The 23028-nt window shown below is 38.8% G+C and overlaps 1 protein-coding gene across 1 annotated transcript in view; it reads left to right on the top strand.

Annotated features, from left to right (window-relative positions):
• The window catches only part of LOC122558890 (protein disulfide isomerase Creld1-like), a 31791-nt gene extending 8868 nt beyond the window's left edge, over window positions 1-22923 (top strand). Inside the window, exons 3-12 of the mRNA XM_043707805.1 lie at window positions 833-1008; window positions 2409-2491; window positions 4192-4302; window positions 4826-4917; window positions 10508-10684; window positions 12175-12270; window positions 16080-16163; window positions 17143-17238; window positions 18063-18203; window positions 18675-22923. Coding sequence (XP_043563740.1) covers window positions 853-1008; window positions 2409-2491; window positions 4192-4302; window positions 4826-4917; window positions 10508-10684; window positions 12175-12270; window positions 16080-16163; window positions 17143-17238; window positions 18063-18203; window positions 18675-18895 — 1257 coding nt within the window. The 5' untranslated portion in view covers window positions 833-852 and the 3' untranslated portion in view covers window positions 18896-22923. The remainder of the gene's footprint in view (window positions 1-832; window positions 1009-2408; window positions 2492-4191; window positions 4303-4825; window positions 4918-10507; window positions 10685-12174; window positions 12271-16079; window positions 16164-17142; window positions 17239-18062; window positions 18204-18674) is intronic.
• Window positions 22924-23028: the final 105 nt, after the last annotated feature.

Raw genomic sequence — 23028 nt, 5'->3', positions numbered from 1 at the left:
CCAGCCCCTGCCTCAACACCCCCTTGCCCATTTTTCAGTGCCCCCCTCGTCCATTCTCCATTGCTCCCAACTCTGCCTCCACGTCGCTTATAGTAAATTCTGTGTCCAGTGCCCCACTAGCTACTGGCAAAGGAGCAGCACTCCAAAAGCTTGTGCCTTCAAATAAATCTGTTGGACTATAACCCTGTTGTGTTGGTTTTTAACTTCAGATTTCTAGCATTTGCAGTATTTTAGTTTTGTACTACAGTTAATTTTTCCAAATCATAATGTATCCTAAAGAGGTGTGTCAGAAGTGTTTCCTGTTTTAGTTGTGTACTTTGTGATTCCATGAGTTTTTTGAATGTGTGAAAGGTGATAAATTACTAATAATAAATTATAAATATTTTTTAAATGAAACTTCCACCTCCATTTCAATCATCAGACATGACAACCCCATCCCAATTTTGTCAGAGACTAACTGCAGGCATCAATAAATAATTTTTGCTGTAAAGAAATGCATTTTCTGATTTGCTGGCTACTTCCAAAGTTGCCAAGTTTTAGGGCATTTGTTGTCCATGTACATTTTATATGCGGAGAGAATTTTAATCTTGTAATACAAAAAAAGAGACTTTTTGGTTTCTCATCTTTGCAGATCTATAATCAGCAAATTACTGATAATAGGTAACAGTAATGATAGGGCCATCATCTTACAAGCCTCATAACACTAAAAGATTGAACAACTATTTGACAAAGTTTACTCATGTAGTGTCCTTAATTTTTCTAGCATATCCAACTCTGATTAGACACAGATCTCTTTTATGTGATTATTATGGCTTTCTTTTGTTTTGTGCAGCCTGCCCTTTATAATTCACAATGAACATCTGTCCGCTCCTGAGCCACAGGCTATTCATCTTTCCAGTCCTTTGGATCCTTCTCTACTCTATTGTTTCTCTACAGTTTCTGGAGTCTGTTGCTACAAAACAGGATTCCTGTCAGATTTGTCGTCATATCACTGAGAACTTTAGAAAGGTAAGGAATAATGCCAAAGAATTTTGCCTGTTGCTTTGGTCGTGAGGGGAATTGCAGTGTTATTAAAGTAGCATGCTTTTAGCAGAAGTGACTTTGAGCCATATGGCCAGTCTGTTTCAGTTGCTATGCTTACGTTTTGTCTCTGCTAACCACTCATCCTGAGGTTCTGGATGAGCTATGAATACAAAGTCCTAAAGGGGCAAGTGAAGATGCAATAAGTGGATGCAAAGAGTTTTCCCTTACGATAAAACAAGAAAATAAAACAATGGGTTATTTATCCCAATCTACTTGGGGCTAAAAGAGTCCTAGGAATGTACAGCATGGAAACAGACCTTCGGTCCAACCCGTCCATGCCGACCAGATAACCCAACCCAATCTAGTCCCACCTGCCAGCACCCGGCCCATATCCCTCCAAACCATTCCTATTCATATACCCATCCAAATGCCTCTTAAATGTTGCAACTGTACCAGCCTCCAGCACATCCTCTGGCAGCTCATTCCATACATGTACCACCCTCTGCGTGAAACAATTGCCCCTTATGTCTCTTTTATATCTTTCCCCTCTCACCCTAAACCTCTTGTTCTGGACTCCCCTGGGGGAAAAGACTTTGTCTATTTATCCTATCTATGAAGTCGATTCTATTCTTTAACTTGCATATCCCTACTTTGTTTCCCATTCATTCTTTTTGATTATTAAAATGTAATTTTACCATTATTTCCTATTTCTTGCTTTTATTAATATTCCAGAACCCACTCGCTGACTGAGATGCTGCTTGTGGAGCTTTGGTAATAATTAGCTCAAAAGAGATGGTTGAATTTTCAAATGCAAATGCTGCTGGTGGAGCCATATGTTGCTCTATTGATGAAAAGTCCAGCTATGATGGTCAAATTGAATAAGTGATTTTCTTTTTCCCTTTCTGCTGTTATTGTGGGTTTTGAATATAATTTTTCATTATAAATTACCAAATATGAAATTTGTTATTCAGTATTCTTGGCTGTCTTTTTAAAAGTAAAGTTGGTTGCAATTTGTGTGATGGTGAGAAGGTGTATTTTAATTGGTGATGCAGTTTTGTAGGAGGCATATGCATTTCAATTTTAAAACTACAATTAGTCACAGTAGTGGGAATGGTCTTGACAATTGTGTTTATTGTTCCAACTCCCTAGCTGTAATCATTTGCCTTGAAAAGTACTCAGTAGCTAGAATTCTACTTTTTCTTCATTTAGGGATTGAAAACCTAGACCCAAATGGAGAAGAAGCTAAACACTCTGTTGTAAAAGGTTTGCTGCAAGGTAGTGCAGAACCTGTAATGTATTCATAAAATGAGCATGATACAGCCAACTGGTATATGTGGTATATATCTCATTGTAAGTAGAGTCTTTTACCTTGTTTATATTCTTAGGGAATGGAAAAAACTGCAAACAAGAATTTTGGTGGTGGAAACACTGATTGGGAAAAGAAAAATTTGGCGAAGTATGAAATCAGGTATGCGCCTAAGGTCGTCATGTGTATGCAAGGGACTACATAGGTTGGGTCATGTAACTTAATCAGATGTTGCTGTAGATGACCATTGTTGTGGTGGTGAGAGTATTGGTTATACAATTCTGAGGATGATTTGGACCCTTGCTGGGATTTTAAGGCAAATTTCAGACTGGGGCATGACTGGTTTTTGTTGGCAGTTCCCACATTCTGATGAAAACTGGAGGTTTCTGTCATCACTTGTTGCATAAACTCCATGCAGTATTTCACAACATAATCATGGGCGGCACAGTGGCACAGTGGTTAGCACTGCTGCCTCACAGCGCCAGAGACCCGGGTTCAATTGCCGCCTTAGGCGACTAACTGTGTGGAGTTTGCACATTCTCCCCGTGTCTGCATGGGTTTCCTCAGGGTCCTCCGGTTTCCTCCCAAGATGTGCAGGTCAGGTGAATTGGCCATGCTAAATTGCCTGTAGTGTTAGATAAGGGATAAAACGTAGGGGTATGGGTGGGTTGCGCTTTGGCGGGGCGGTGTGGACTTGTTGGGCCGAAGGGCCTGTTTCCACTCTGTAAGTAATCTAATCTGTAAGTAATCTAATCTAATCTAATTATGCTTTGATTCTGCATGGTAAAAATGAAACTGCAGTGATAGAGATATTTTTAATGTCACAGCCTGGCAATCTGATCTGAAAATAAATGCATTCAAAATGTTTGTACATTTCATTTTCAGATGCTGCCTGACTTCTAATTCCTTGCAGTCTGTTATTTTTTTAATATGGTGTTGATTCTAATAATTTGCTGAATCTATTTTAAAAAACTTGTAGCCTTCTAGCTTAAAAATGCTCTTGCACGTACCCATCGATGCACTGGTTAGTTGTTTAGTTAGCGTGGTATACTGACCATTAATTCATTATGTGCCACATATGTTGGTGATAACATGAGGTGACCTCCTGAGGAATAAAAGATTCTACAGTAAAAATTATTGTAAAGGGTAAATCTGACAAATAACTTCAAATGAAGTTGCAGTTTAATTACCTTCAAATGAGGGGAGAAGGCAGGAGTATGGGGTTGAGAAATGTAATAGCCATGATTGAATGATGGAGCAGACTCTATAGGGAGAATGGCTTGATTCTGTTCTGGATCTTATGGTGTTATAGAGAGAACATGGGGAAACTGTTTAAACTAATAAAGGTTCATGCAGGCCTAATGTAAAGAAATTCTTTGCGATAGAGGCAAAAAACCTGGAATTATTTGAGAATCAATAGCATCTGGGGAGAGGTTGTGTAGGGTCTTTTTGATTTGGATGTTAGATTGGGCCATTGCCTATCTTTATTTGTATTAAGTATTTTTTAAAACTTGTTTTGCTGAGGAAGCAGTTACGATTTAATGTCAAGGTTAATAATCAATTCAATGGTTTCAGCTAAGGCAGTGTGAACAGTTATAATACAGCAGGTGTTGATTGCTTGAAGCAGAAGTTTTAATCTGTGGCCGGTGTTCGTTCTTGTTAATCAGTCACAATTTCCGCTCCTTCTTCAGATCCACTTGTGGAGCAAGTGGGCCAGATCTTCCCTGGCCTGTGCTCAAGTGGTGATTGTGATTTTTCGATCTTGTGACTAGCTTAGTCTGATTATGTTAAAACTATAATCAAATTGTAATATTTTATGTGCAGAATCCATTATTAATAATGTTTCATCTTTCTGCTTACAGTGAAACACGTCTATTAGAAATCATAGAACTGCTATGTGAAAGCATGAACTTTGACTGTAATCAAATGGTGGAACAGAATGAAGATCATATTGAAAATTGGTGGTTCAGAAAGTGAGTATTTAAATTCCTCATACTGTCTGTGCATTATCTTTTTTTTTCCACAATTTTACATAAAGTCCCAAAGCTGGGACCTCTGGCCATCTGATCTTCTGACCATCCTGGGTCAGAAATTGTTTCAGCAATATGTAACTCTCTTTTGTCCCTCAACTGTGAAAGTAGGTAATTGGGCTTTATACCTATCTTTAGGCATTTCCCAATCAGGACAAAAAATGCTACTCTACAACTGCTGCTAGTGGGTATGTGACTTTGTAAACTTTTATTTGTATTTTTTGTGTTGGAGATCATAGCATCCTGGAGTTTATGAACATCTGAGGGAGTTTTCTTTTTCTGTAAAGCACCTGTAGAAAAGGCGATATCTTGCTGCATTGTCCCGGATAGGATGACCTCTCTTTAATGTTGTGGGAGAGTTGAACTGAGCAGTGCATGAGTGACTCACTAAAAACGTTTTGTGTACTCACCTTCGGGGTGGTTGCCATTCTGAGTTTTGGCCAATAATCTGTTTAATTCTTTGCAGGCAGGAGGAGTACCCAGATCTATTCCAGTGGCTCTGTCTCGATACTATCCAAGTCTGTTGTCCTCCTGGGACCTTTGGACCCGACTGCTCCTGTGAGTATAGTTGCTTTCAGTGTCAAGTAGATTGGCTAGACCCTGGAGTATATATGATTTTCAAAAATGCTTGTTCATGTTAGCAAAATGAAATGTTCTACTGACCTTGATATAGTAGGTTCAAAATGTTAAGTATGTTTTAAGAACTAAATTCCATTTGAGTTCATGTTTTTGACACCTCTACAATTGTTGACCATCTTCTGAATTTTGAAGTCGACCCTGGCTTTGTATATGCTCTATGATGATGATCCAGCTTCTTTCACTTTGTAGGCATTGCTTTTCTTGGACACTTCTATTGCTGGGTTCAACACGTGTATGTGTGAAACTACCCTGGTCTTATGATTCCATTAGCAGTGAATACTGAGACGTCGTTGGTACTCATGGCTGCTGTGGACCCACAACTTAAGGGGAGCTGATGTGTTTTGAACCAAAGAAGTTGCAGTTTGTCAGAAAGGTCTGTGAGGAAAGAGGAAATTCACACCGGCAAGCCTAGCAGAACCTGTCAGCAAATAAATTTGGAATGATTGACCCTTTATATACACTTTCATTTACACTGACTAGTTTAGGACTCCTGGAAGCGAAACTCTTCAAATCAGATGGACTGTCAAAACACTATGGCACCACTACCACCCCCAAAAAAAAACACCTGAAACCTGTTGCCGAGTGGCACCCAACTTTGCTCACAACCTAGAGGAGGAGTTAACTTTCATGATTTCCTTTATTCAACTTTTAAAATGATTAGAAGTGCATTAAAAACACTCAGGCTCTTCAGCTTGTGACATCAACAGAGGACTTTGCCTGTCTAGTTAACTCCATAATAGATTTGTGCTGTTGCCAGCACAGCATGTTTTAAAGAACAAAGAAAATTTACAGCCCAGGAACAGGCCTTTTGGCCCTTCAAGCCCGAGCCGATCCAAATCTACTGTCTAAACCTGTCACCCCATGCCAAAGCATCTATATCCCTCTGCTCCCCACCTATTCATGCATCTACTGTCCTGGCAACACATTCCAGGCACCTACCACCTGAGATGCAATGAATGGGATACAACTCTGCTTTGCTGTTATTCACAAGATCCAGACTATTTACTTTGCGGGTTTAACTTCATTTCCTAAACGAAACAGCCTTTGGTGGCTTCAAAACCACCCAACTGGCTCATTCTGCCCACTTTCTCTTGTACTTTGTTCACATGCCTATTAACTTTGTGCATTTTGTTATGGCTTGGAGAATTATTAAGCTTCAGACTTGATATAAGTCTCTTCTTACTGATTGCCTGGCAATCTAAATGGAAACGATAGATCGTTCTATTTTGGAAAAAAAAAGCTTGCTGTAAAAGACAGATGATCTACTTTTAACATTGGCCACAAAACATGCATAAAATATACAAAATAAATGTTTCTATCCTAATTTGAGTGTTGCTTTCAGTGCTTTGCACGATTATAAACTGTGCATGTTGAAAGAACTGTATTCTGAGTGGCTAATTCCATATTATTACCCAATAATTTTCTTAAACATTTACTTCTTCCTCTCACCTTCATAATAATAGGAAATATCCTATTATTGAGTTAATGAAGTAATTATTTAACCAACAAAAATCTATAGACTTATCTAAATTTACTTTAATATTCCTAATCTTGCTTCTGAGCCAGCTGATTCAGACAGTACAGAATGGCACTCAAGCATTTGCTATATAGTCGATAATATATTGATAATGTGCATTTTTGTTTTGTCATTTATACCAGGCACATTAACACTTGAAATAGGTTGGTTGATGTTGGTTGTTTTTGTTGGTCATGTTAAAATGTGGTATAGGTGGATGATTTGCCTAAGATTTTCAGATTTGATGAATGATTTGATGGTTCAAACTCCATGTATTCTAAGTAAAATATCTCTGATATTTAGGGCGAGGTGATTACATTTTGGAAGATCAAATTCAGGTACAAGTTATACAATAATGACAGAACTCTTAGGAGCATTGACATACAGAGGAATGTGGATGTACAGATCCACACAACCCTGAAAGTGACAACACAGGTGGATACGGTGGTCAAGACGGCATACAGCAAGTTTGCCTTCATTGGTCAGGACATCGAATATACAAGCTGGCAAGTTATGTTACTAGCTGTACAAAACTTTAGTTAGGCCACATTTAGAATATTGTGTGCCGTTCTGGTTGCCACGTTACCAAAATATGTGACTGCTTTGGAGAGAAGGTTCACAAGGATGTTGCCTGGTCTGCAAGGTATAAGTTATGAAGAGATGTTAGATAAACTCAGATGGTTTCAATAGAAAGACAGAAGCTGAGTGGCAAGCTGATAGAGAGCTTTTAGAGAGGCCTAGAGGTGGGTAGCCAGAGGCTTTTAGCCAAGGTAGAAAGGTCAACCACAAGAGGGCACAGGTTCCAGGAGAGCGGGGGAAAGTTTAGTGGAGAAGTGCAGGGAAAGGTTTTCACAGAGGGTGGTGTATGCCTGGAGTGCACTGCCAGTGGAGGTAGTTGAAACAGACATGTTAGCAACATTTGAGGCATATTTTGATAGACGCATGTTTGGGAGGTGAACAATGGGATAGAAACCGTGCATGGGCAATAGGTGGCGGATCTAAATAAGGATTAGGCTTGGTAGGCCAAAGGGCCTATTCTTGTGCTGTATTGCATTTATAAAGTTAACAACTTGTGCATATAAAATCATTCTTATCTCCCCTTTATTTTAATTTCCCTCAGTTTCCCTATGTTACACTTAGTAAAGAACTTTTACATCGGGGCTTGAGCAATCTAGAACTAGGGGCATGTTTTGAGAATGAGAGTCTCCCATTTAAGATAGAGATGAGGAATTTCTTTTCTCAGATGGGCGCCATAGAGAACACTGGAGGCTGGCTCACAGAATATATTCACAATTGAGTTAGATTTTTGGTCTACCATAGAGTCCTGCTACATTTGAGAAGAAAGTGGAATTAAATGTTTCAGATCATAGGCCTTGAATTTCCCTGATTTAAAGAAGACTTGTTCCATTTTACTTTTTTAGTTAGTTGTACTTTTGCATCTGGGTGAGAGGGGCGAGCAGGCTTCATTGTGATTTGGACAAGTAGAGTGAATGGGCAAATACACAACAGACAAAGTATAATGGGGATAAATGTGAGGTCATCCACTTTGGTAGTAAAAATGGCAGATTATTATCTAGTGATAGATTGGGAAAGGAGGTGCAGCAACACCTCGAATCCTTATACGTAGGTCATTGAAAGTGAGCATGTAGGTGCAGCAGACAGTGGGAAAGTCAAATGATATGTTAAGCTTCCTAGTGGGAAGATTTGAGTACAGAAGCAGCAATGCCTTGGTGCAGTTGCATAAGGCCTGGGTGAGACTACACCTGGAGTTTGTGAGTGATGTTTTTTTTTAATCTGAGGAAGAATGTCCTGGTTACAGAAAAAGCTCAATTAAGTTTACCAGATTTGATTCCTGGCATGGCAGGTCTGATGTATGAAGAGAGATTGAATCGGTTAGGGCTATATTTACTGGCATATAGAAGAAAGAGGGAGGTGGGTTTCTCAGAAACCTCTTAAATTCTAACAGGATCAGATAGGATGGTCCTGACTGGGGAGTCCAGAGCCAGGGTTCACAGTCTAACCTTATGGAATAGGCCATTTAGGACTAAGAGAAGAAGAAATTTCTTCACTCAGAGTGTGGTGAGCCTGTTTCTCTGCCACAGAAGGCAGTCAAGGCCAAAACATTTGCTGAGGAAAGCAGCTTGGTAAGCTCTATGCTCTTCAGTTAGATATACCCATCAAGGATCTGATGAGGCATTATGCAACTGAACAAGACCTTTTTCAAGGATGTTATTCTGCATCTGTCAAGTTCATGATGATTTCAGACTGTCTCTACTGCCGCAGCCACTCTGTCCAGGTGAGCTCCCTCAGTTCACGTAACTCCACCTCCTTTTAGGTTACCTTACCACATCTGTGCAACATATATGGGGGAGCTGTGAGGGCATGTTCCATGCAGCTGATGGACATCGTCTTTTATAACTAGCTGAACTCCATGCAATAACTGGATTCCCCAGTGTGCCAGGTGCCACGCTGGCACTTGTGGCAACTAAGCAGCTGCTGGAATTGGAAGTTGAACCTTCTTATCTTCTGGGTCCTCCCGTGTAGCTGCGAAATATATCAGAAAGTAGATTCTGCAGGAAGTTTTCATTGTCAAGTTGTTATCTGTAGTAGCAGTACTTCAACCATATAGTCTTTTCACCATCCTAACTAGTGTAGCAGACGTCAAATCAGCTTAAGGGCTTTGACTTGTAACATTTCCTCAGCGGGAATATACATGTTGAGTGATGCTACCCTGTCCATAAATAATGAAATTCGAGATAACTAAACAGTATACTTCAAATAAAATATTTAATTCAGTTACAAAAAAATTTTTTTTGTGTCTAATTTAGAGAACATCTTTAGTGCCATGCTTCCCACTCATGCTTTACAGGGGCTTCCAATCTCTAATCTGCCAATCACCCAAGGATGGCTTGTACTGAGAGGTGATTTGGTTGATCATGCTGTACAAAATGTAAGAGATTGAAGTTGACCTCAGGTTATGACATCTGACTATTGTGATAGTTGACTGACAGAGGAAATTCTATCTGAAAATCTGATTTCCCTCCAGTTCTCTTAGTTCTGATTAGTACCTGCTTTTGCTTAATTTGTCTTGGACCTATTCATCCTTTTATGATGCATAATTTGACCTTTCAGAGTATTAAATTTTGATTGCTTCAAGTTTCTAGATGGCCAGTAGAATGCAGGTTTCCTAGCCGATTGTGACAAGCAGCATGTTTGGGTGGTTATTCAAAATAAGGTGACTATTAAATTCTTGGTTAGGGTAAGTACTTCTGTGAACTAGATTGCAAATCAAAAAGCTAAGATGATTTTGTTTGTTTCAAGAACTGAATGATATTCTGTCTGGGTGATTTGGTGATGCACTGATTATTTACCATGCCATACTGTTGTGTATGCAGTTCACTGAAGATGTATACGGTGCTTTGGCTGGGACTCCAAATTACCACCCCTGATCCCTGAGGAAACATGCAAAATATTATTTATGAAAATCAAAGTATCTTGTACCCTTTATTTCTACATCTGCATTAATATTTAATTGCAGGTATCATGGGAGAGATTTTAAACTTGGAATTCCTTCAAACGCTGCAGTGTTTAACTTGCTGACTGATAGCTGAATAGCTCAGATTTCATAACTAATTCAATCACTTCTTTGCCATTAGTTGAGTTTGCCTTACCTGGCCAATGACACGAATAGAGTTGTCATCTATCTATCTGTTATCACTTCCGGTCCTTCAGCCCTCTGTTTCTCCAAATATGGCTGCTTGGTTGTTCCAGATTCCCCTCATCCACGATTGAACCCTAAGCTCTGAAATTCTTTCCCAAATTTCTCACCCTCTAATTCTCTTTTCTTTCTTTTCTTTCTCTCGTTCTCTCTTTAACTCTCAAAGAACCTTAGAGAGAGAATGAAGTATAAGCAAATGCAAGTTGTTTAAGACGCTGTCACTGTTTCAGGTGAACAATTGCATTCTGACCATGCCATTTATACTATGTTTACAGCATGTACAGGTGGATCCACAAAACCGTGCAGTGGATATGGTCAATGTGATGGCGATGGAACTCGATCTGGAACTGGGTTATGTAATTGTGATCCAGGCTATGCAGGATCTGTCTGTACGGAATGTGCTGATGGATACTTTGAAGAGTCGAGGAATGATACCCAATTGGTATGTCAAGGTATGTGATGTGTATTCTGTAAGCGTGACTCAACGACACAAGGAATATATGCATGGGCTGTTTTGCGTTAAAAGGTACATGCACAGAAACTTCTGTGAAATGTAATGCCTTAATGGCATTTATCGCCTGTTATGGACTAGGCCAGACCGCTTAAAATATTCTTAAGCAGGTAGCCCAGATCGTAACTTTGCTATTTTGTTTCGGTAGGTGTATAGTGAATATTACACAGAGTAAGTTAGGTTAATTAACAGCTTTTAAACAGACAACAATTTATTCACAAAAATACGGAATGAAACACCAAGAACAGAATAAAAAAAAAACCTATAAAACTCTCTCTATCCAAAATGAACGTAATTATGCTGTTCTGAATATGCGTAACAGTCCCAATAAATAAGCTCCTTAAACACACAGCAAAAATAACACAAAGGCTTACAGTCGAATTAGAAGGGCAGAAGGAGAGAGAGTTCAGCAGCCTGTTTCCTCACAGGCCTCTCAATAACCCCTTTCACCTCTGTACTAACTAAGTCGTTTCAGAGCCCGGACTGTTTTCGACCCCTCTGAAAAAAAACCAAGGACACAGTATCTTCGATAAAAGGAACAGCTTTTAGGAAAAAGAACTAGCTTTGTGACAAACCAATGAGGGTTCTGATCTGTACTCACCTTTACATGTTAATTTGTAGAGCAGACCAAAGAGTGAAGTCCTTCTGTTAAGTGTGCTGCTGTATTCAACTATGTTTAAAACCTAATCCACCTAGCTGAGTGAGTCTGCTTCAAGTCTAGCTTTTTTTTTAAAAAACAGCCCATTATATATATTCCATTTAGATGATGTGGAGCATTTGGATGAGGATAGGATCAGCTTTCATTATGGTGGCTAATGCCAGTAAATTACTTGGCAACATTCATTATCAGATATATATAAAGTGGATGTTGGGTCCAGTGCTGACCATTATATGATCCCTGCCTTCAGAGAGAAAATCCAAAGGGCAAAGTGAAAGAATTGGAGTAGGGTCTGACTAGTTTTTGCCCCCAGCTTGACTTGAGATTTTTCGTAGCAGTGGCCTGTATATGTGATGTGAGTAAATGTTACGTTTCACATGAGAACAGCGTGCTCAGGAACAAAAGTGTGCTGCTATTCTTGGGATTAAATAGAAAGTCTTAATTTTGTATAAACTTGCGAGTGTGCTTGAAATTGACATGGTATAGAAAATAATTTTTTCTTTTATGGACCTGAACTTTTTTAGATGAAGTAAAACAAATTTGTCCCCTTAAAAGATTTCCAGAAAAGCAAACCTATACCAAGACATTAAAATTGATACATTTTGAAGGTGGCACCCTTCTGTCAACAATGAACTTTGTTTCTGCATGCCTAATCCAAATCCAAAATTTTTGTTAATTTTTCAAATCTGGAGCTCACAATTTCTAAGCATGGTTTTAGTGAAGTATGGTTACAGATGAATTAATCTTGTGCTCTGTTGGCTGCTGTGTTTCAGAATGCTACAAATCTTGCAAGAAGTGCACAGGCCCTGAGGACTATAAATGTCAAGAGTGTAAAGTTGGCTGGTTCCTGCATGATGACAAGTGTATAGGTAAGTACTAATTGCTTATCCTTTGAATCATTATGATTTGCTGAGGACTGAATTTCATCAAGATGAATCATATACAATCTGTTCGTTTTGCTATTCATTGTGCTGTTTTGGCCTCTACCATATTTCTGTTGGTTCTGTTAAAGCTATAAATGGTTTCGATGTGCTACCTTGAGATAGACTTTTTTTTTCTGTTTGGGGAAAATAGGTGAAGAGGAGTTTAAATTAAAGTTTTGACAAATGCTAAAATTAGGATAGAATAATTTCCCTTTGTACAAAACTAGTTAAAGAATTTTCAATCATATAAGATTTCTATAAACTTAGTATTCCAAAATTATATTACAAAAAATAAATTGATTTTGATGTGTAATCATTGTTGTATTGTAAAATACTCAGAGCAGCCATTTTGCACACAGTATCCTCAAGCATCCATATGATAATGCCTATAATGTCTAATATAATAACTTTGATTGAAGGATAATATTGACTTTGGGGCTGTGGGCAGCTCCTCAGCTGTTCTTTGAAGCAGCATTGCAGTAACTTTTATCCCCTCTTGGAGTCTTTCTTCAGTATGAAAAATATAAAATGTTGGTTAGACCGTGTTTGAGTATTGTGTGCAATTCTGGAATCCAGACTATAGGGGAGATGTGATTGCATGGGAGAGGGTGCAGAGGAGATCTGCTAGGATATTGCATGGGCGAGAGAGTTTTGGTTATGAAGACAGATTGGACACACTGGGTATGTTTTCTTTGTAGCAAAGGAGACTGAGGAGGAACCATAAGATATAGGAACAGAATTAGTCCATTCAAATCTACTTCACCATTTATTGTGCACAGACTGTTTCCCAACCCCATTCTTGTGCCTTCTCCCATAATACATGAGTCTCCATACCAATCAAGACCCTATCCATCTCTGTCTTAAAGACATTTAATGACCTGGCCTTCATAGCTGTCTTCAGCCATGTGTTCCACAGATTAACTATCCAAGGCTGAAAGAATTCTTCCTCCTCCTCCGTTTTAAAACATCATCCCTTCACTGTGAGGCTGTGCTCTTGGGTCCTATCCAATGGAAACATCTCCACAGCCACACTCTCAAAGCTTCTCAGGTTTCTGTAGGTTTCAATTAGACCTCCACCTTCTAAACTCAATTGCGTACAGACCAAGTCCTCAGCAACTCTTCATATGACAAGTCCTTAATCCTTGGGTTCATTCTTGTGAATCTCCTCTGGATCCCCTTCCTAAGCTATGGAGGACACAAAACTGCTCGCAATATTCCAAATGCAGTCTGACCAGAGCCTTATACAGTCTCAGCAGGATATCTCGACTCTAGTATTCTAGGCCCCTTGAAATGAATGCTAACATCGCATTTGATTTCCTAACTGCACACACTGATAATCTTAAGTGAATCATGAATTAGGAGCCCTATGTCCCTTTGTCCTTCAGATTTCTGAAGCCTTTCCCATTTAGTGAATAGTATATGCCTCTATTCCTCCAACCAAAGTGCATAACCTCACATCTGCCACTTTATTTGCCCACTTGCTTAGCATGTCCAAGTCCTATTGCAACCTCCTGTCTTTCTTGACACTATCTTTGTGTAATTTGCAATTTTTGCAACAATGCCAGCAATTCTGTCGTCCAGATCATTAATGTATAGCATGAATTGTTGTGGTCCCAAAATGGACCCCTGTAGAGTTTCATTAGTCACTGGCTGCAATCCTGAAAAAGACCCCTTTATCCCTACTCTCTGCCAGTCAGCCAGTCCTCTATCCTTGCAGCTCACACCATAGGCACTTATATGAGAACAGCCTCCTGAATGGCACATTGTCAAAGGCCTTCTGGAGATCCAAATAGATCACAATCACTCGCTCTTCTTTGTCTAACTTACCTGTTACCTCCTCAAAGAATTCTAACAGATTTGTCAGGTATAACCTCCCTTGGACAAAGCTGTGCTGATTCCGCTCTACTTTAGCATGCACTTCCAAGTACTCGGAGATCTCTTCCTTCGTAGTGGAGTCTAAAATCTTAACAATGACCAAGTAGGTTAAAGAACCCATAGTTTCCTGTCTTCTGACCCTCTCCCTTCTTAAACAGGAGTGATAAATTAGACATTTTCCAATCCCCTGGGATCTTCTGATGATTCCTGAAAGAATGCCATCAATGCCTCTAAAATCTCAACAGCTCCCTCCTTCCAATCTCTGGGTAACTTATCTGCTTTCAAACCTTTCAGCTTCCTTAGCACCACCCCATTAGTGACGGTCACCACACTCATCTCTGCCCTCTGACACTCGTGAAGTTCTAATGTATTGCTGATGTCTTCCACTGTGAAACCCTGATCCAAAGTACCTATTCAGTTCCTTTGCTATTTCTTTGTTCCCCATTACCACTTCTCCAGCCTTGTTTCCAGTGCTCAAATATCCATTCTTGCCTCTCTCTCGTTTTTTTTAAGATATCTAGCAAAATTTCTTGTAATATTTTATATTACTCACTAGCTTGCTCTCATGTTTCATTTTCTCTCTCCTTATTGGGTTAGTTTTTAAAATTTGTCCTCTGCTGTTTTTTAGAGTTCTCAATCGTTTGGCTTTCCACTAATCTTCACCACTTTGAATGCTTATTCTTTCGCTTCTATGCTATCCCCGACTTCCCTCATCAGCCATGGTTGCCTTCTCCTCCCATTAATATGTTTCTTCTTCCTTGAGGTAAATTTCTGCTAGGACTCTTGTATTACCTCCAGAAACGTCTGCCATTACTGCTCAACTGTCTTCCCCACCAGGTTCCCATTGCAATCAAGTCTGACCAGCACTTCCCTCATGTATTTGTAGTACCTTTACTCCATTGTTACATCTGATTCCATTTTCTCCCTCTCAAACTGTAGGGTTAATTCTGTCATTATTTGGTCACTGCCTCATAGGGGCTCTTTTCACCTTCAGTTCCCTGATCGTTACACAGAAAAAAGGTATTGAGGATGTTGGAAATCTAAAACAAAATCAGAAATTGTTGGAAAAGCTCAGCAGATCTGACAGCATCTGTGGAGAGAAAGCAATGTCAACGTTTCGGAGTTGAAGAGTCACCCAACCTGAAACGTTATCTCTGCTTCTGTCCTCCGGATGCTTCCAGACCTGGGTTTATCCAGCAATTTCTGATTTTAGCTCTGCCTCATTATACGTCACTAAATCCAGAATTACTTGGTCCCATGTATGCTGTGCTGCAAGTTCTTTGTGTTTCTGTGGTCCTCTGGGATTATGGCAACTTTACCTCAGTCATAGAGGCCCATCTCGCTTGAAAAACTGTGCCACCAAAGTGCAACTGTTTCTCCATAAGGTACTGGAATCTCTGGGGCAGTGGCGTAGATTCCTTTAGTAATGGAAATGTAGGCTGTTGCATTTTTAAAGGGAGAACTTGTAAACACTTTGCAGAGGAGATTTACAGCTGAGAGAGAAAAGGAATATGGAGTTAGATCTTCCTATTGAAAAGAACGCCAGAGTCCAAATTGTCTGCTTCTGTTAATATTATAAATAAACAACTTTCACATTCAATATAAAATGACTAACTTTTTATAGGATCCAGTGACCACTCATTGCAATTCTATCCCAAACTATCCTTATAACAAAATCACAAAAGTCAGAGTCAAAGCTCTGTTTCTTTATACATAGCCAAAAATCTTGAGCACCTTTTAATCAAAGAATATTTGACAAGGGCAGTTTGTTTGTAACTTGTAAGAAAACAATTTAAGTTTTGAAAGGTGGTTTACAGTCTTTAATGGTTTTGTTATTGTTTGTTTAAAATAATCATACTGTCCACTTTCCTTGCATTCAGATATTGATGAGTGCGACACTGAATTGGCAAACTGCAAACCCGGCCAGTACTGTGCGAACACGGATGGCTCCTATGAGTGCAGAGGTCAGTGTTGTTATTCTTTTTGCAATGAATGCTAAATCATCGCACCAGCTGCAATTCATACTTTGGATGCCATTCAGTAATGTAGTGACTGGATTGTTAGTTTATTTGCTCCGTTTCTTTTCATTGTCTCACTGATGCTTCATGTTGACTCGGACCTGAACTCATTTGGATCTTCAAAGTGAAATCATATCACAAGTCAATATGTTGCTTCTCTTTTTAAGATTTCCTTTTTTCTAAAATATTGCCAGAGCTTTAAGAATAATTAACAGATATGGTAGCATCTGTGGAGAGAGAACCAATTTAATGTTTTAAGTCCAACATGACTCTTCATCAGAAATTGGAAATTCTTTGAACTCTGGTTCTCTATCCATAGACTCTGCTAGACCCACTGAATTTCTCCAGCACTTTGTTTTTGTTTCAGATCTCCAGCATCCGTAGTACTGGGAGAGTTAGGGTGTTAAATTCATTCCTTGATTGTTTCTTTAGATGTTACAGCTTGTTAGTAATGTGGTGTGATATATGTATTCCAACTACTGCAAGGCATTCCTGTTAAAAAGAATAGACGGTTTATTGGTTTCAATTAATGCATCTGATCCTTTTGACTGAGACAAAGTGGCCTTAATCTCAAGCATTTAATTCTGTTCCGTCATTCCAGTTATAATTTTGAGTGACAGCGCAGCTGCAAGGAACTGAATAATCCTACTTCTTATACTATTGATCAATACTTATTGATCTTCAATTATACCAAGAAGGCTGGAATAAAATGAAAGGAAATAACTGAAAGACTTTGTGATTAATTTGGTTTGGCATTATTTGGTTCTTCATTTCTCTTTCTGGCCTACCCTGTAATGAAATCTGTATGTAAGTGGCAGGCAGGTTTTAAACTGAGACTGAGGAGTAACTTTTCCAGGTGCCGTGGCACTTGTGTGCATTATGCTGTAATATTTATTTAATATTTATTTAATATTTATTTTTCTAGCTTGTGATAAGGCCTGCTTCACTTGTATGGGAGCTGGACCGAGCAGATGTAAAAAATGTAACAAAGGTTATCAGATGGATGGTACAAAATGTCTGGGTAAGCAATCTTAATATTCACTGAGCAGCCTCTTGGGGATGTCAAATTCATGGAGTGGTTTCAGACGACATAAAAAACAAGGTGCTTTAGTTATAAAGATCAGTTACTGAGACTTTGTAGTGTAAGCTGTTAGGTTGGGAGCTGAAAAGGAAATGGTAGACCTACTCCAACAGCATTCTGGCCATGGTACTGAAGATGTGTACTCTAGAAACAGCTATGTCCTGAGACAAACTGTTTGCTAATGCAACATTGGCACGTACCCAGCAATGTGCAAAATTGCCGAGTGTGTTCTGTACACCGACCAGGACAAATCCTACCCAGCCGTCTATTGTTGGTCGTCAACATTTGACTGAGGCATCAGTAGTCTGAGCCAAATTAATCAATGAGAGTTTGGGGAAACATTCCATTAGTTGGAGTCATATATAGCATAAAGGAAGATTATTTTGGTTGCTGGAAGTCAATCATCTTGGTCACAGAACGTCATTTTTGTCAGGTGATTGTAGCACAAAATTTAACAACAGAGCAGAGAAATTGGTAGAAAAAGATGTTTTCAAAATAGAGGTGGCAAATGATCTATGATTCAGACTGTACTTTACTGAGTGATCATTATCCAGTTGATGGAACAATTAGGTGGATAAGAAATGCCATCTCAATATCCAAGGCCACTCACTGGCGATTAAATCGCAGCCAGATTAACGAGACTTTAGTGTCAAGCTGTTAGGTTGGGAGCTGGAAAGGAAATGGTTGACCTACTCCAAGTGTTTTGAAGGCTGAAGAATAGCTCAATTATGAAAGGTTCATTGTCTCATTATGTTCTGTTACAGATATCGATGAGTGTAACAGTGAAAAACCAATCTGTAATGGTGAACATGAGGAATGTAAAAATACAGAGGGCAGCTACATGTGTGCTTGTATTGATGGGTTTTCTAAACATGATGGTCTTTGTGTTGAGGACAAGTTGACTCGTAAGTATTGCATCTTTTTTAATCCACACTCTGATCACAATTCCAATATGCATCAACTGTGAATCCCTTTTGAAAGTTTAAGCAAAGTTAATGTACTGTGTGGCAATATTACATGAGCTGGCAACTTTAAAAATGTGTTGGGAATAAATCAGCCTAAAAGGCAACCCAAGAAAGCTCAGTTGGGCAGAGGTTGACAGCATTTTATTTTGCATCTGACCTGTTACTTGCCTTATATGTCTAATGTTGAGATATAGGGCAGAGTTCTGTCCTCCAACATTGGCATTCTTACACTCGATGGAGATGAAGTTAAATCAAAACTTTTCTCGCAATTAAAAGTCGGTCATTAAATACTTCAGATACATTTTGTAGAGGTATAACTCTACAGGAGGTTTTCAGAAGCGAAGCTAAGTTAGAGCTGGTCAAAAAAATGATTTTAAACCATTAATGCTCAACTCTCTCTCTCTTTATCAGCTGTCCCTGAGGAAGGTCTCTTTGACAATGTCACTGAGGATGAGATGGTGGTCTTACAGCAGATGTTCTTTGGTGTCATCATATGTGCACTGGCAACACTTGCTGCAAAGGGCGATATGGTTTTCACCTCCATCTTCATCGGTGCCATTGCAGCAACGGCAGGCTACTGGCTGTCAGAGAAATCAGATCGTCTTGTGGATGGATTTCTTAAAGGCAAATAAGGCAGAAGATTAGTTTGAGTGCAAGAATCATATGGTTATCTGTGGTAATAGCTGACTATTTTAAACCAAACTGGATTGTTACCCAGCGGACTGTTCTGCAGAGCCCAGCAGCTGGGATTGCCACATGGAAGTATGGGTAAAATATCAATCTTTAAATTATGAATTCAACAGAGTAAACTGTGCATGTCTGAAAACACAAGATTACTTATATTCAGATGGAGCACGTGGGGGTGTTTCTATCGAAGCAACTCTTGTGCTCTACCTCTGGTGAATTCTCAGTTCCGATAAAATGTACAATGATGTAATGTTTTCTGAATATGCACTGTTCTAATTTATTGTAAAAAGCTGCAGCATGGGCGTTATCCAAAAGCTTATTTAAGATTCAGGGAGAAGTTTTGTCTCGTCTGTCACCTCTCAACAAAATTGAGCTTCTGTTTATGAAGTGTCTAATTTTAATTTTGGAACGTTGTCCCAACTTCTGCCAACTGAACCAAGATTTTGTATGATAAACCTTTCAAGGCCTTGTTTCTGCTGGATTTTCAGGCTTGGAATCTGGTTGGAAATTGTCATTGTCACATTTTGTAGGGTATTTAATTTCTGACCACAGTCTTAGCTTTCATTTAAATAAGTTACCTCATGGTGAGAAATAGACAAGCTATAGTGAGGTCAGGTTGAGTTTGATGTTCAGCATGAGCAAGCAAATGAATGTGTTTTGCAATCTGTTGGGTGGGATGATTAAGAAGTAACTTCTATAATTGATACACTGTTCAGTAAGTAATACTTTTGCTTGACCTTTTGTGGCATCCTATTCACAGCAGAGGTGAAGTGATTTTTAGTTAAAATTAAGATGAGAATAAGAAAATGCTCACTTAGCCATAGGGTAACAGTTGAGATTAGAGAGGATGTGTCTGTGTGGATTTGTGGCATTTTAGTTGAGAGGAGGGCTTAAGCCAGCTACAAAAATGTTAAAGATGTTTGGGTGTGACACGATCAAAGCCTGAATATGGCTCTTGTTAACTGTGGAGCCAGGCAGTGTTACGTTCCTAACAAACGTTGGAGAAATTTTCTTTATTAGTCACACTGTGTTCCGCTTGCCAGAGGAAATAGGTGCAGTCCAGATGAGAGTATTTGATTGGAGTGAAGCAAGGTGGCTTCAGTTTGGCCTGCAATGAGGTGGTAGAAACCGTGTCTTGGTCTGGTTGTCATCTTTGATATGCACTTGGATAATAGAACCGCAATCTTGTGGCTTCACAAAGAGACTGAAATAAGAAAGCTGATTCTTTTACTTTTGGACAATTTGACTAAAAGGTAGTGAAGGAGTTAGAGGGAATCGGCATCACGAATGTATGCTTTGAGCTAATTTTGCAGTTAGAAGTAGTAAATATAAAGCATCCACATTTGGCTAAGTGTTGGGTAGAATCAGGTAATATCGGAGGTGCAATTTCTTCATTCTTTATTTTCCTTCATGGAGAATAGAGATTTGTTTATCATTTTACATTGGAAGGAAGTCAGCATATTTAAAATCAAGTGGATTTAACATTGAACATGATGTCCTTGATGGCTTTTTGAGATGGATATGTGAGTATTCTTAAAGGATTTTTGGCTGTATCTGAAAAGTGAAGCAGCCTGACATCTGCCCTTGTTCAAACCTCTTCAAGTTATTGCAGCCTCTCGAACACCATGATGGAATTGCCACCATGAAGGGAACCTTTCCACAACCCCTTGGCAAAGATTGGTGTTGATTTTATGAAAGCTCTAAATAATCCATAGTTTTTTGTTACTGAAGCATATTTGTGAGAAGTGTCTTCATTTTTTTCTCTATGTAGAGAAGAAACCAGGTGATGACTAACTTCGGTAAGGTTCATGAATCCCTATGGCTATAAAGTTTCTGGAGAATAGTTCTTGCCTGGCCATTCCATGGTTGGCTGATGGGGTGGTATCACAGCTAAACTCTAAACCACAAGTGATTGTACACTTCCCAATAGAGAATTTTGGTTATGAAGAGTGAGAACCTGGCTTGTGTTTTATTTTTGCTTTTAACTCCCCCCAACAAAGTATTGTCAAGACCAGTCAGACTAGTAATCGAACAATTAAATTGAGTCTTGGACACTGATCTGTGCAATTCGCTACAACGCCTAGTAATTGCAGGTATGTGTTCATCATTATACAAGATTTATCATTGGGAGGGGCACAGATCCCTTCGCTTCATATCAATGAAATTTATATTGGTCCTATTGAAAGACAGCAGTCTGCAGAGTTATGTAGAAGGTTAAATTAGTACTATCTTGGCAACAAACCTGTTTCACTTCCAATCAGCCAGTTGCTAATCTTTGTCACTGTCCCCCATTGATGCTGCTTTATGCATTTTTAAAAATATTTAATTATGGAAAATAAGTTCATATAGTTGGAAATAGAAAGTGATGGTTCCATTTGTCAGTTAAATCAGCATCAGTGAGGAGAAAAGCAGGATGGTGGTGCTTTGGAAACATTCTCATGAATGTATAGAATGTATGATGTTTCAGGGATGTACTGTTCAGCAGTGAATACCCATGACCTGTCTTATCTCTTACAGATGCTGACAGTTTTGCTATATAATTCCAGCATTTTCGGCACTTTCTGATTTGAGGGTTGTGTGTATTTAAAAATTATTTAATTAAAATTCCTGACCTGAAATAAGCCCCATCCAACATCAGTAGAATTTACAAGTGTCAGTAACCTATAAGATATTTAAAGATTTTATCATTTTTCTGCATAATATTCATTATCCTTTAATTTATTGTACATTTATTGTACCTAACTGTGGGAAATTATTTTCCGTGTCACATGAAATGTGAATTGACTGAAAATAATAGGCGTACCTGGATAGACTTGAAGGGTTTCGTTGCGACTTATTTTACATCCACTTGACTGAGTTACTCAAAGAATTTTTTTCTGTATGTTCTCATAATTTGGTTTTGTGAAATCATTTTAAATCATTTTCTTTTAAAAGTTAATCTCAAAGGCCATTACTAGACACTTTTATCCCCATGCCAAAGGTGTGTCCCATTTATATTTGCACCCAAATTTCTGTTGCTTGTGAAGCGCAACAGCCATCTGCTGGTGGAAAATGGAATTGTCTGCACTGAAATTCCCATTGTTCCACTATTGGGATAAAATAGGAGAAGGCATCGCCTCCATCTTCTAAAAGGTGGACTAGACTAGAATGCCTCACTACTACTCTTCAAATCTGCACTTCAAATTTAAGTCCCAGGTGTGTGACATACTTCTGTCTTAATCATTGGATTCTTGCTGAGTGTTGCTTTACTATTGTGGCCTTTATTTCAGATATACAATGAAACAAGAGGTTTCTTCATGTTGGCTACTGTATAGTGTAGCAATGTGTAATTTTGGATACTGACCCTGTGGAAGTAAGCTAGTTGAGCATTACTATCATATGCTGATAGTTTTTTTTTGCCTCGATATACATGAAGGAACTGCAGTGTATGTGATTATGCTGGACATTTCTCACACTACCCTTTATTAGCTGAGTGGATGGGTGTCTGACACTGATATTTCTCTGTATTGTACCTGTGTATGTATATATGTAGGATCTTTAAGGTGTATCGGTGGCATGCACTAAAGATTGTCTTTGTTACCTGTATGACTAGGTGTGCTGGACCTGAGTGAATTTATTCATTCTTTTATTTATTTATTCAAATTGAATTTACTCATTCTTTATTGCTTCTGTAATTTTTGTGGTTTATATGTTCATACGTTTCACCAGGAATCTGTTAACTCTCTGACCTTCAACCTTTCTTTGGAAGTGACCTAGCTAACTTTAAAACAAACAAACAAGGGCTAGGATAAATATTGGATCATAATGGAGCTTGTGACTATGTTACTTGTCATTCTGAATGTGCCCGGTTGCTAACAGGAAGATTCCAATTAAAAGTATGTGTTATAAAACGTAGTGAGATGGGGGTAGATCCTCCAAAACACTGGCACTGAAATTCTGGTAAAAATAAACATTTTATGGTAAATAAAAAGTTGAATTGTGTCTTTGTCTTTTTACTGATGTTTTTCTTGTTCGTCACAGAAATCCTTGCTCCCACAGCTTATGCTCACAGGACTTTCCAAAATGTGGAGTGAAGTTA

This window comes from Chiloscyllium plagiosum, chromosome 18 (assembly GCF_004010195.1).
Source record: "Chiloscyllium plagiosum isolate BGI_BamShark_2017 chromosome 18, ASM401019v2, whole genome shotgun sequence".
Classification (NCBI taxonomy): Eukaryota; Metazoa; Chordata; class Chondrichthyes; order Orectolobiformes; family Hemiscylliidae; genus Chiloscyllium; species Chiloscyllium plagiosum.
The sequence above is the reverse complement of the archived record's forward strand: the minus strand, read 5'-3'. Positions and strand labels throughout refer to the sequence as shown.